Here is a 15,572-nt window from a genome sequence, read left to right as displayed (position 1 = left end):
TTTTCACTTTCTACAATGTGCTGATGTTTTCCTGAATTTTGCTGACGGTCTTAGTCATAAAGGAACACGCCGACTTCTTGGGAATTTAGCTTATTCACAGTAACCCCCAGAGTTAGACAAGTCGATACATACCCTTCTCATCTCCGTGCGTGCTGTAATGCTGTCCGACGGCTCCAGCGGCATCAGAGAACATCAGGTGAATGGTTCCAGTAATCCTACTGCTCCGAATAAGTGACAAAATAACACCAACATGTTCCTATTTACATGTTGTGATTTATAGAGTCACAGCGTGTACAAAAAACAACGTAACATGAGACACAGCCATCTTCTAACTGTAAACAAACCGGGAACTATATTCTCAGGCGAAAGAATATAGTACTTGGGCGGAGTGATATGCTCGCAGAAAGCCTGTCTGAGAATATAGTTCCCGGTTTGTTTACTGTTAGAAGATGGCTGTGTCTCATGTTACGTTGTTTTTTGTACACGCTGTGACTCTACAAATCACAACATGTAAATAGGAACATGTTGGCGTTATTTTGTCACTTTTGTCACAATTGGGAGCAGTAGGCTAGTTGGAACCAGTTACCTGCAGGATCTGCGCTGGGCTAAGCTAATGCTGGAACCGTCAGGCAGCGTTACATCACGCACGGAGATGAGAAGGGGTATGTATCGACTTGTCTAACTCTGGGGGTTACGGTGAATAAGCTAAATTCCCAATAAGTCGGCGTGTTCCTTTAAGGCACTACCAGGCACTATATATATATATATATATATATATATATATATATATATATATATATATATATATATATATATATATATATATATAAAGTTTGAATATATTTAATAAAGGTCTGAATATATGGAATAGAAGTCTGAATATTAAACTTGAATTTATGTAATGAAAGTCAGAATATATTGAATGGAAGTCTGAATAAATAGAATGCAAGTCTGAATATACTGTATGTAATGAAAGTCTGAATAAATGGAATGAAAGTCTGAATATATTGAATGAAAGTCTGAATATGGAGTGAAACTTGTCGAATGAAATCTGACGTCATCAAGGTTCCGGCGCCATCCGGTGTTTTCGATGTGATTAATCCGTACAGATGTTGCTGCAACAAGTGTGACACTATGAGCGAGTCGGCACGAAATCTAGGATCAGCAATCCTAAGTAATGAAGAGATCATTAACACCCTGGCAAATGCATGTGCTGGCAAAAAAACAGCACTGGTAACCATATTCAAAACCATTTTTACCGATGAAGAAATGTTTTATCATGGAATGTAGTAAATCTCACAGGCCAGCCAGTTCCATTCCCTTTTTCTATTTCATTTCAGGAACAGATTCCCAGATAGTGCAACTCCTTCTACCTGAAGAAATGCATGACTTGGTGTAACTGTGATACTGTGTTGTTGTCTGATGGTTAGGTGGAATCCACCCAGAGTATGATCAGGATCTTGGGACTGTCAGCCACCCTGCCCAACTATCTAGATGTGGCCGCCTTCCTACATGTCAACCCCTACATTGGCCTCTTTTTCTTTGACAGTCGCTTCAGACCCGTGCCCCTTGGACAGACCTTTGTTGGCATCAAATCCACTAACAAGGTAAACAAACCGAGAATGTGAATGTATAAACCTATAGGACTGTGACTTTTACATGCACAGGTGGTTCAGTTCTTCAAGGTGATGAATGCATATGCATATGTTCGACAACTGAAGAACTACTTCTTATAAGACCTTGTTTTAACTATCAATAGAAGAGCCTGACTGCTACATCAGTATTGCCATGACTGCTACAACACAGCACTTATATATAACTAGGGCTGCAACTAAAGATTATTTTCATCGTCGATTAATGTGTAGATTATTTTCTTGAATAATGGATTAGTTGTTTGGTCTATAAAATATCAGAAAAGCGTAAAAGATGACCATCAGTGTTTCCCAAAGCCCAAAACGACGTCTTAAAATGTTGTTTTTTCCACAACTCAATGATATTTAGTTTACTGTCACAGATGAGAGAAGAAACCAGAAAATATTTACATTTAACAAGCTGGAAGCTGAGAATAAAAAAAAAAAGACAAATCAATTATCAAAATAATTGGCTATTTTTTTTTTTATAGTTGACAACTAATCGATTCATCTTTGCAGCACTATTCATACCTATGGCTGGGTACCGAATTCAATACTTTTCAGGCATTGATCGAATTGCTTCTTAAGTATCGAGTATCTGAAAATGCCTCGTCATTCAATACCCAATTTCAATACCTAAGGAGTAAATCTCATCAGCGTCAGTGAGCCAATCAGCACGCAGCATGCTTCTACCGAGATCTGATAATGTTTGTGATTGGCTGTCTAACGCTACACGTCGTAGAGACACGCAGGAAAAAACTCTACGTTAAGCACAGAGACGGGGCTCACGTAGTAGGAGCAATAATGGAAAATAAATAAAAAGATTAGTGCCGTAATGTTGTAATTTATGTATGTTTTAAAAATTGGAATGGAAAAAAGTATCGTTTAGGAAGCGGTATCGAAGTCATGATATCAGTATCGGTACCAGTATTGAAACATACTGAACGATACGCAGCCCTATTTCTAACACTCAGTACATACAGAATCACGGGGGACAATAACCAAAAATAACCAAATAATTATTGAGCCCATAATGAGTGCAACATGCACAATATGGTGTTACAGCAAGGCGGAACTTTATAGGCCACTTTTGGCAAGGCAAGGCTTGCAGCAGCTATGGAAAAGTGTACACTTTTTTGTGATATATTTTCATTTTTGCTTGTCACTTTTACTGTTGGCATCATACTTTGTATTCCTTATGTTACCGTCATTGCTCAATCAAAAAGTGTTCCGATGTCGCTCATTCAGAGGAGAGGTTTAGTTGCAGAGTATTAAACACAAACAAAAGAAGACAAACCTGACCGGAGTATGCAGAGAATGGAGGTTACAAATATAATCCATTAGTTACATTAGAGTTGAAAAGTTGCCGGTAATCAGTTAAGTGAAATAGTTATATTGTGATTTTGTGTCCTGTTCAGATCCAGCAGCTTCATGACATGGAGGAGGTTTGCTACAACAAAGTTCTGGAGCAGGTTAAAGCCGGTCATCAGGTGAGGGCTCTTCTCCTAAATGTTTGAACCGTACAAAAATAATACAATGTATAGAGGAGTACATCTAGGAGAATATTTACTACCTTTAAATGTTACTTAATTGCTATGCCAAAAATGGTTGGTTTATGTTTTGTTTTTTTAATATTTTACTAATGCATTTGCATTTTTTTAACTTATTTTTAAGTGTTTAAATGGGCTGGCCCCAGGCGCTGTGTCTACTGTAAACACATTACACAGAGAAATAATAGCCGGCCCACTACAAGAGGAGAAGCTAACCAGACTTGTAGAGTCCCAATGTGCATTTTGGGCTAGACGTCCTTAACACCTTGCATCTTTCACATGTGGTTGTTATAATGTTATAGGTTTGTTCCTTGATAAATAAACCATAAAATATAAAACATAAAATCTGACGACTATAGGTTATGGGTGTCACAGCAGTGAAATTTTAGTTTGACGATTAATTGTCTGTATATAATTCAACTACAGAAACAAAATTTCACAACCTTTTAAAATAAAGGTTATATTCGACCAGTGGTGGAATAAAATTAGGTACATTTACTCAAGTACTGTCCTTAAGAACACATTTGAGGTACTTGTACTTTACTTGACTCTTCTCTTTTCATGCCACTTTCTACTCGTACTCCGCTACATTTCAGAGAGAAATCTTGTACTTTTTACTCCACCACATTAATCTGACAGTAGAGCTGGGCAATATATCGATATTATATCGATATTCGTGATATGAGACTAGATATCGTCTTAGATTTTGGATATCGTAATATGTAGGCCTCTCACGATAACAAATTTTGCTGGACGATAAATTGTCCCAGAAATTATTGCGATAAACGATAATATTGTCATCGAGAGACCATTTGCATCTAATATAATGATAATGCCATAATAATACAGGTACACCTTTTCAAAGATCAATACACTTTTATTTCTAAAGAATATTTAACACTGGAACTGGAAGACATTTTAAATATGATCACAATATGTCTTTGATCTCCTTAAGTAGGTCATCTTTCACGCTGATGTACAGTTGTGGAATTGCCGTTTGTGACACGTAAGTTCTCAGACTACAGACTCTGTACTACATTTTACAATTATTTAACACTAAAAATTTAATTTAAATCATATATAATTAATAAATTAAATCTATCTGTATGGCTATCTGCCACATGGCGAGTAAATGTACCAAAATAGTTCTGTTTTTCAGTCTTCATTTTGGTGAAGGTGCGGCTTCTGCTCCTCTTCAGGTCGGAGCTTCGTGGGTGCGGGCCGACACACACACACACACACACACACACACACACACACACACACACACACACACACACACACACACACACACACACACACACACACACACACACACACACAGTTGCAACTCTGACATACTTTCCACACTCGGTGACCGCGGACAGCTGTAGGCTTGTACCCTTAATGTTCTGTGCATTGTCGGACACATGCAGCCACTTTCCTGAAACCGCTTGCGAGACTGACGAGTCCACAGCGGCGTGTATGTCCGAGCCCGTCTCCACCGCCTCCACCTGCAGGTTGCCAGCTGTGTGCTTTGGAATGAAAGGAAGAAAACGGGACGCCAAGTAACACGGTGGATATCACTCATATACTTTTTTTTTTGACGTGTTGCGGGAAACCCTGCTCCAACTTTCAATGCTGCGGGAAACCCTGCTCCAACTTTCAACTAGCGTTTCTCTGTCTCTCTCTCTCTCTCTCTCTCTCTCTCTCTCCGTCAGGAGTCCCGCCCACACAAAGACCATGCGACTGACAAAGAGGGTTCAGTCCTCGTTACACTAAGGAACCGAGAGTGGTCCTCCAGTCTCTTTGGTAGAGAGAGACGAGGAAAACAAACAAGCATGCAAATGGAAATTATCGAGCTCATTTTTTTTTATCATGCTATAACTCGATTTATTGACTATCGCGACAGGCCTAGTAATATGGCATAAGTGTCGTCTTTTCCTGGTTTTAAAGGCTGTATTACAGTAAAGTGATGTCATTTTATGAACTTACCAGACTGTTCTAGCTGTTCTATTATTTGCCTTTGCCCACTTAGTTATTCTATCCATATTACTGATGATTATTTATCAAAAATCTCATTGTGTAAATATTTTGTGAAAGCACCAATAGTCAACGCTACAATATCGTTGCGGTATCGATATCGAGGTATTTGGTCAAAAATATCGTGATATTTGATTTTCTCCATATCCCAGCCCTATGTGACAGCTTTAGTTACTAGTTACTTTACACATTAAGAGTTTTGCACACAAAACACATGTAGTTTATATAATGCAATGTTTTAGTATGAATTAAACTACCCAACAATATACAGGCCTACAAGTCCAGCTAAAATGATTAGACCATTAAACACAAAAAATATTTTCTTTGTAGTTTTTCATGAATAGGTCCTTCTGCAGTAAATATGTTTGTGGACTGTTTGGAATGAACACCTGCTATCTATAAGTCTCTGAATTCCTTATATCCCCCCCAGTGTTACCCTCCCCTACATTCCCCCTTCGTTCCCCCATCCACCAACCACCACCCTCCGATCATTCTGCTTCCACTCTACAGCCTCACAAGGCCTATTGGGAGGATGAAAGTTGTGAATTCAGACTTTACCGTTTAGCTCCCATCTGCTACAGGAGTTGAACTCCCTATTGAGCATGGTTGTTATCCTGTCTGCATCATTTTATTGCAAGTGTTCACACACACATACACACACACCTTTTTTCTTGCTTTCCCCCCCCTTCTCTCTTGCCCATTATCTTCCTCAGAGACACACTTAATATGAGTTTTGCTGTAGCCCTTGAGAACTTTTAAAGCAACTTGATTTTACTGCACCACTGACAACTTTTTCTTCCCCCCGGGTTGACAGTCCACTCCGGCTTGTAGGTTAAGGCTTCTGAGGCCACAGCTCAGCTGGGGAGGCCTCTCCTTCGCACGTGATTAAATTGTCAAGAAGTGGTCCTGACATATATTAATTTCATCTGGGAGGATCTGATGGATGGAATTTTCCTTTATGATTTCCCTACCACCCTCCTGGTGGGAAGCATGCTGCCAGAAAGAAGTTTAATAAGCTGAGAAGCCGGCGGTTACTGCCGACAATGCTTCCACACCGCTCAGCGGTGCTGATAAAACACCTTCAATAAATAAAATGTGCTGCAGTGGTCCCTTTGAACCCACTCTGTTTGGAAGATACACACAGCTTACTGCATGTTTGTGCAGTCATGCAATATTGTTTGGTCTAATAATAGATATTAATACAAACACATTTGCAAAAATACATTAAAAAAACATTTAAAAAAGAAGCTTTTCATGGTTATTTACGTACAGGAAATTGTTCCACCAAAGTAGGGGCTTTTTTCTCATTTTACCTATTTTGTTAGTAATCACAATGGGTTCATATCAATTGTGCAATCATTATAGATTGTTGTTATGCCCTTTTCTGTATTTTCAATATTTTTTAGTACCTCCATATGGCTGGACCGTGTGTGGTCAATGTGCTAGCTTGTGGCCAAATCATTCCACTCAGTGGACCCAGTCAGTGGTCTATAATGTGAATTCCTGGACAATAAATATGAATTTACAATTTTGTTTGGTCAGATAACATAAGATAAGATACGCCTTTATTGTCTCCTATAGGAGTAATTTGTCATGGGCAGTCGAGAGAACAAAAAATGGCGACATCGCACATAAACACATGGATTCAATTCAATTCAATTTTATTTATAGTATCAAATCATAACAGAGTTATCTCGAGATACTTTACAGATAGAGTAGGTCTAGACCACACTCTATAATTTACAATTTACAAAGCCCCAACAATTACAGTAATTCCCTCAAGAGCAAGCATTATAAATGGATGCTGGGCTCTGTAGCGACCTGGGCTCGTGCTACTGTTGCCTTTGTCTTCTTATCTTTTATCCAGCTGCTGAACTCTAACAGTAGATCTTAGCACAACAGAGCACAAGTGCAATAAATACACCAGCACTTTTTTTTTCACTTCTCACTTTAAATATTACAGTTACTATTTGAGATGTCTTATTGTTTGTACAGTTATATGTGTCCTTCTTTTACAGTATGTTCTAAGATGCTTTGTTGATCTTATGATGTTTAGAGTGTTTTTTCTGTGACATGTTTGTGTTGTGAAGCAACAGATTGTATGCCCAAGACAAATTTCCCCTCAGGGACAATTAAGTATTCCATTCTATTCTAAACACACAATAAACACACAATTATTAGTCCTAGAAGTACTGACTAGGTGAGTCAATAATTGAGGACTGTCTCCGCGTCGCTGTGAAAGCCTCTTCAGGGACCAATTTGCTCGGACTGTTTGCGCATCATTGTAAAAGCCTCCTGAAGACGTATTATCAGACCGTTTGTGCCTATTTGTGTTGAAAGAGCATTGGCCAATCGGGAAACTCAAACACTCGACCGACCGATGTTGTAACTTCACCACTCACTTAGTGATTCAGGGACAGACCAGCTTGCCCGCCCCACTGCATATTGGCCAAAAGCTCATATATCAGCTCATAGTATCTAAACTTAGCACATTTGTGTTTGGTAGATTATTTCAACAGCAAAATAACCTGTTTGGCATTGGCAGAGAAGATTTGGCAAATTTTTCATGGGCGCAACCCACATACTCAGCGCTGCTGCTCATCCCACTAATGCATGTTCCTTACAAATGGGGCATCATTTGAAAGGGAACTAAACAGGCTTTCCAACGGTATAAGATTCATTGCCAAAAAGCATTGTTACCACAGAGAAATAATCTACCAACCACAAATTTCCTTATTCTTTGCAATCAAAGCCTGTTTCAATGTTCATATAGGCACCTCACTGTTGTTTTAAGGTGGATTTTAAAAAGGTGTGTGAACCTATCCTTTAAGGCAAGCATCCCTACTCAGGAATGAATATAGACCTGGTGAGTATAAAATGTTACATACACAGGTGCATCACCAAATAAAGGAAAAACCTAAATAAGTGAGGGAAGAACCGTAACGAATGCCAACGTTTCCATACAGGTCACAGGGCTCACTGAATGGTTTGATGTGTCTGACAATACCATCGTCAACACACAAAATGAGACAATCTATTCCTGCATCCATGCCTCCAGTAGAGTTTATACACACTCAAATCATCTAGGACAAGGAGAACTGAAGCTGGATTGGGGTGGAACAACATCTTACTAAGACACTTTATGTTGGGTCTGATATTTTGCTGCTGTGGCACTGAAATTTCCCAATTTGGGATCAATTAAAGTCCATCCAATCTATCTTTTTTTTTTTTTTGATTTTATTTTTGGCATTTCCGCCTTTAGGATAGCTAGACGTGGAAGAGGAGAGAGAGAGGGGGAAGACCTGTAGGAAACTGTCACAGGTCTGACCTGAACCCTGGACCTTCTGCGTCGAGGCATAAACCTCCATACGTGTGCGCCCGCTCTACCGACTGAGCTAACCCAGCCACGCCAATCTAGCTAATCTAACAGCACCACCACAATAGTTGCTAGACCCGACTGCATGATTTCAATCGCGGAAGGGTTTGTGGAGTCTACAACTGCCTTACAGGAATGCATTACATTGAAATTGGAATTCTACAGATTGCAGTACCAGCTGAATTTCTTCATGGAATGATGTGTTGTGTCGATGTTGTGAACCTATCCATGTTGTATCTTTGTGTGCATTAGGTGATGGTGTTTGTCCACGCTCGTAATGCCACAGTGAGGACGGCCATGGGGCTGATCGAGATGGCAAAGAACCACGGAGAAATATGCTTCTTCCAACCAGACCAGGGTCCAGACTACGGCCAGTGTGAGAAACAGGTAGAAAAGCTTTCAACAACATCGTTCTAATATTTTTAAAGGCCGAAAAGTCATCAGTGTTTTATTTCAGCTTCTTAACAGTAGATTGTTCTCCTATACTCATCTAGAAAATTAGATAATAACATCATATACACTTGACTTGTTGTCTGGTAAGAGGCACATTTCCAGCTGGCTAGTGTTTCAGTGGCTAGTAGTTCGTCAACTAGCCCCAGAAGTAGTCACTTAGTCACACTTCCAGCCCCACGTATTCTGCAAGGACGTTAGATGAATTTCACTGTGCCACTACTTTTTCTTCTAACAGCAACAGAATTTAACACAAAGCCATATTTTTAGGTTTGAAATACAAACAATGCCAGTCCATGCCATTTCCAAGAGGAAGTCCTCATTCTTAAACAACAAAGTTCTTAAACTTGTGTTTATTCAGACAGTTTGTTGGAGTAACCTGCCAACCAATTTTTTTTACACTGAGAGCCACACAGTATCTGGTTGTGGAACTGAACTGGTAAAGCCAAAGAGAACAGATATGTAAACAGAGAACAGAACACTTGACTTCCTGATTCAAAGCTCATTATTACTGTCACTCCGTACAACACAGTGTTGGTGCTATATTGCATGTGTGGGCAGGCATGAGAGCAGGACACTGATTTGTGTGTGTGTGTGTGTGTGTGTGTGTGTGTGTGTGTGTGTGTGTAATATATAATGAGTTTATTTGGTATAGCACCTTTCACGGATAAAGTCAGAAAGTGCTTCACATGATAAAAATAAATACAGTAAGACCCAAACAGGAAATGAGCAAGCAAAAAAATAAATAAAATACCAATGGAAATAAAAGATTAAAGACTTAAAAAACACAAATGTACAAACATGAGACGAGTCTCTAGTCTCTAAACAAGTCTTTAAACATGTAAGTCTTTAGCTGCTTTTTAAAAGCATCAACAGACTTGTGTGTGTGTGTGTGTGTGTGTGTGTGTGTGTGTGTGTGTGTGTGTGTGTGTGTGTGTGTGTGTGTGTGTGTGTGTGTGTGTGTGTGTAATAAATGGTCTCTGTGCTGTGAGAGTACACAGAGGAGGAGCTACATTCTCCCTCAGAGGATGGTCAGTCCACTCCCATATTTAAATCTCCTGCAACAGAAGGCAGAGTGATAAATTTAGTAACCTTTTCCTTCGTTCCCTAGGGCTGAGCCAAGATTGATGCGCCTCTAATCTCTCCTCTATTTAAATGGGATATGTATACAAATCAGATCACTTTTCATGCTTTCTAAAACTGGAAATGGAGATTGTGTTGGGCGACTAAAAATGGTGCGTTGCGGCCTGGTTATTCTGTGAAACGGTACTTTTAAAAGCAATTGTGCAACCCGCGTTCTTGCAGTATATGTACATGAATGAGTCTTGTTGTATGTGCACTAACTGTACATTAATTCACTCCTAGCCCTTCTGACTGTGTCCCAACATAATGAGTTTTATCCACTCCATTAGTCCGGTTTTGAGTGTTTGTCGGTCTGGCCCGCTCTGGCAAAGGAAGAGGTATCAGGCTGATTCCACTTTAAGCCCACACAGAGATAATGCACTGCTTATTTGCACTCCGGAAATTGCCCCGCATTAATATTTATAGGTGTTTTTTTAATCTCCAATATGCATATGCAGTGAAATAAAGCACCTCTAAGGTCAGTCATATGATTTAGCGTTTATTTATCCAGCTTTGAAAGTCAGAAGTGATTCCACTACATTTTTCTCTATCCTAATGTTATTTAATTGGCTTAATCTCAGGGGGGTTGGAGAGGCTGTCAGTCAAGCTTAGATATCCTAATGCACCCACTCTAATCAATTATTGTTAAATGCAGATTTTGGTGAGCCAAAGTGCTGTTGAGTAAAATAATGAACACATTTAGAAAGGGGAGTTTTACATAACAGTGCCACAGTCCTGTCTTTGGATCATCTGTGTACACTTAGTATTGAAATAGTGCATTATAAAAACGCTTTGACAGTGCTGCCTGTAATTCTTCTGTTGTAATAGCTGTGTCATATACAATTAACATCAGAAGTTACAGGAAATGTAGTTTAAATCCGCGACATTTCACTTCCAGGACTGCACCGCAGGATTGCACCATTGTTAGCTGCTCCTCAGATCTCTGCAGGGTAAATCCAGACAGCTAGCTAGACTATCCGTCCAATCTGAGTTTTCTCTCGCACGACTAAAACTACTTTTGTACGTACACGTTCCACCAAAACAAGTTCCTACCCGAGGCTATTTTGCCGCGCTTCCGTGGCTCCGTCCGGCGCTTGGCACCGCCCAAGACAATTGTGATTGGTTTAAAGAAATGCCAATAAACCAAAGCACGTTTTGCTCCCATCCCGGAATGCTTTATGGACTAGCCAGACCTTCCTGTGCAGCGCTGTGGAGGAAGGTTTGGCAATGTGAGACTACAGGGAATACTGCTTAGAGTAGTGCTGGTAATTGATCAGATGTGCTGAACGTCGGCTACATTTTCTAGTCAGCACAAACCCAGAGTTGGTCCCATGCAGCCCCTGACCTTTTTTTTTTTGTTTAAATAACTCTGTGGGACAGAACTGCCACTGTTGGTGCAACTCACACAGAAAAGTTGACTTATGGTCAGTGAAATCATGTTATAACAATGTTTTTTATTATATTAAGAGGGCCTGCTCATTTAAAGACAACTCGTTGCAGTACATGCCTAATGACTAATTATTTAGCATTAGCAAATTTGTTTGGTAGGAAATATAATGCCACCCAGATTTTGTTTTTACAAACGTAATGGGGAAAATTCTGTCCCGTTTCAAATGTAGTGTGATTACTGAAAATGAGCTGGTAGGACATTACACTGCTTCCCTGGGGGAGAGCCAGTTGTGTTTGTGCTGCATGTTGAATAGAACATTGAAATGTTATGTTGCATAACAGCTGCAAATAAGTATTTGAACACCTGAGAAAATCAATGTTAATATTTGGTACAGTAGCCTTTGTTTGCAAGTACAGAGGTCAAACGTTTCCTGTAGTTTTTCACCAGGTTTGCACACACTGCAGGAGGGATTTTGGCCCACTCCTCCACACAGATCTTTTCTAGATCAGTCAGGTTTCTGGGCTGTCGCTGAGAAACACAGAGTTTGAGCTCCCTCCAAAGATTCTCTATTGGGTTTAGGTCTGGAGACTGGCTAGGCCACGCCAGAACCTTGATACGCTTCTTACAGAGCCACTCCTTGGTTATTCTGGCTGTGTGCTTCGGGTCATTGTCATGTTGGAAGACCCAGCCTCAACCCATCTTCAATGCTCTAACTGAGGAAACGAGGTTGTTCCCCAAATTCTCGCAAAACATGGCCCCGGTCATCCTCTCCTTAATACAGTGCAGTCGCCCTGTCCCATGTGCAGAAAAACACCCCCAAAGCATGATGCTACCACCCCCATGCTTCACAGTAGGGATGGTGTTCTTGGGACGGTACTCATCATTCTTCTTCCTCCAAACACGGTTAGTGGAATTATGACCAAAAAGTTCTATTTTGGTCTCATCTGACCACATGACTTTCTCCCATGACTCCTCTGGATCATCCAAATGGTCATTGGCAAACTTAAGACGGGCCTTGACATGTGCTGGTTTAAGCAGGGGAACCTTCCGTGCCATGCATGATTTCAAACCATGACGTCTTAGTTTATTACCAACAGTAACCTTGGAAACGGTGGTCCCAGCTCTTTTCAGGTCATTGACCAGCTCCTCCCGTGTAGTTCTGGGCTGATTTCTCACCTTTCTTAGGATCATTGAGACCCCAAGAGGTGAGATCTTGCATGGAGCCCCAGTCCGAGGGAGATTGACAGTCATGTTTAGCTTCTTCCATTTTCTAATGATTGCTCCCAACAGTGGACCTTTTTTCACCAAGTTGCTTGGCAATTTCCCCGTAGCCCTTTCCAGCCTTGTGGAGGTGTACAATTTTGTCTCTAGTGTCTTTGGACAGCTCTTTGGTCTTGGCCATGTTAGTAGTTGGATTCTTACTGATTGTATGGGGTGGACAGGTGTCTTTATGCAGCTAACAACCTCAAACAGGTGCATCTAATTTAGGAGGAGTGGAGGTGGACATTATAAAGGCAGACTAACAGGTCTTTGAGGGTCAAAATTCTAGCTGATAGACAGGTGTTCAAATACTTAATTGCAGCTGTATCATACAAATAAATAGTTAAAAAATCATATTGTGATTTCTGGATTATTATTTTTTTTTGATTATGTCTCTCACAGTCGACATGCACCTATGATGACAATTTCAGACCCCTCCATGATTTCCAAGTGGGAGAACTTGCAAAATAGCAGGGTGTTCAAATACTTATTTTCCTCACTGTATATATATATATATATATATATATATATATATATATATATATATATATATATATATATATATATATATATATATATATATATATATATATATATATATATATATATATATATATATATATATATATATATATATATATGTGTGTGTGTATGTGTATGTATATGTGTTGAGATTAAAAAGACTTGTCATCGAGGTAAAAATTGGCTGCAGTGCAGAGCAGTAGACAGAGTCTGACCTGGTTGGTCTTATAATACATCTGGCTTAAAGATGAGTCTGGCTTGGACCTCTAAATTACCATAAATGATCCCCCGCCCGTTCACCTCAGTTGACCATGAGTTCACTTTTGCGGAGCGGTTGTGGAGTTGCAATTACAAAACGCTGCCTGTAAAAACCAGCGTGAGAACGATAGAGGGTACGGCTGCTCTCTCTCTCTCTCTCTCTCCCTCCCTCTCTCTCTCTCTCTCTCTCTCTGTCTCTCCCTCTCTGTCTTTTTTAAATGAGTCGAAAGCAGAAAGCAAAACCTTGCTTTACTTTAAATGATATTAAACCCAGAGAAATGTTCTCCCCTCATCTTAAAATGGTCATAAATCAATACAAGAGCAGCCTACTTCCTTGTTTACTGCCGCAATGAAACACTTGGTTACGTTGTAACTTGGTTCTCTGAGTAAACACAATTTTTCCAGACATATTTCTTAATTGAAGTTTTCTTTAACATTGTGGTTTTCAGGGGCCGTGGCGATGACCGTTAAGTTTAGGCACCAAAACGACTTGTTGAGTTTAGAAAAAAAGATGGTGGCTTGGATTAAAACGCTCCCGAGGAACAAACAAGCGTTTCCTGGGTGAAAGTATTTTGTTTTCACTGCAGAGTGAACTCCCCTCTCCGGCTTGTAAGCGCCGTGTTTTATGGTGACACCACGTTGTGCTATTTCATTCTGAGATTATTTCCCATTGGATATTGAAGTTCATAAATAAGTATTTTGGCACGGTTGGCCTAGTGGCTCTATATCCATGGTATTGGAAGGGGGATTTAATTGTTGCATGTTGTGTTGCATGTTGTGTTTTGTTGTGCAAAGTATAGAATATTGACAGCCCTTGAGTGCATGGAATCATGTCTTGTTTCATTTTGAATGTAAATTATGATGGAATGTAGTAGGCAGGTGTGTTCAACTTTCAGGGTCCTGTTGGTTTTATAGTCTGTTTCAGTGATCCAAACACAAGTGGACAGCCGAGACACATCTCCTGTGTTGATCAGGCTTCTCCAGCCGACCACTTGTGTTTCAGATTTGGGTACTGCCTACGTCACAAAGAGCCCCGTGCACAGTTTAAACACACACTCTCGCCAGTCACATTAGCGGTCGAGTCTGCAACGCTGGAGATATCGCTTGTCAGCAGAATCTAACACATCTCCTCCCACAGATAGGGTTTTTCCTGCATATAGAAAGTTTTGGCGCCCCCCCAAAGAGGTTTTAGGCAGCGCCAAAAGGAATACCACAAGCGCCAAAACCTCTGATTTTCAGCAGCCAGCCTCCCTCTCATCCACAGCCACTACTGTATTCCCATGCGGCTGGCGCTGATTTGACTGGATCTGAACGCCCGGCTGTATAGCGCTAATGGTATCGCCGTTTGCAGAGATACCATTAGCAAACTAAACCGGGTATTCTACTGTTAGATCCTTGTCAGGAAACACATCAGGACGCATTTGCATTTTACACTACAAAAGATATGTGAGCGACCACCCCCCCTGGCAAGTGGTTTAAGTGATCAGATCACAATGAGCCTTGGTGGTCATTTCAAATTGTATTTAGCTCTGTCCACTTGTATCGTGGCTGCCTAAAAAGCATTTTAAAACCAATTGTAAACAGGGTCTCTGTTAATTAGGTTTGAAATTCAGCTTTTGGAAGCATAACAGGTATTAAAACAGCTACAGCTATCGATATCAATCACAATAAACATGTATTTGAGGCTACACATGTTTATGATCTCTCAGATCTAAATGTAAAAAAGTGGCAAAATAACTGAGGGTGTAAAGCCTATCAGATTACCCCAATCTATGTATTTGCAGGGAACCTCTAAAGCTCTCCCTAGAGAGTATTGTATTCAAGAGCCTGTTTGACTTTCCTTTGCTCCATCTCTGACAATCCAGCCTCTACCTCCCTGTCCTTTTTTCTTCCCTTCACCTCCCCCCTGTCTCCCTCGTTTTTTTAATATCCAGTTCTTGGAGATGAAACCATGTGACTTGTTCCAGATGAGAAAGGAACTCTTCCGTGGA

General features: G+C 40.3%; 1 protein-coding gene across 3 annotated transcripts in view; it reads left to right on the top strand.

The window, feature by feature from the left end:
- ascc3 (activating signal cointegrator 1 complex subunit 3) overlaps positions 1 to 15,572 on the top strand; it is a 193,100-nt gene that overhangs the window by 101,867 nt on the left and 75,661 nt on the right. For all 3 annotated transcript variants that reach the window (XM_028579494.1, XM_028579493.1, XM_028579495.1), the window contains exons 12-14: positions 1,431 to 1,607; positions 3,050 to 3,121; positions 8,832 to 8,966. In XM_028579494.1, the coding sequence (XP_028435295.1) occupies positions 1,431 to 1,607; positions 3,050 to 3,121; positions 8,832 to 8,966 (384 nt within the window). The remainder of the gene's footprint in view (positions 1 to 1,430; positions 1,608 to 3,049; positions 3,122 to 8,831; positions 8,967 to 15,572) is intronic.

The sequence above is a fragment of the Perca flavescens genome, chromosome 6 (assembly GCF_004354835.1).
Source record: "Perca flavescens isolate YP-PL-M2 chromosome 6, PFLA_1.0, whole genome shotgun sequence".
Classification (NCBI taxonomy): domain Eukaryota; kingdom Metazoa; phylum Chordata; class Actinopteri; order Perciformes; family Percidae; genus Perca; species Perca flavescens.
This window is presented reverse-complemented; position numbering and strand designations above follow the sequence as displayed.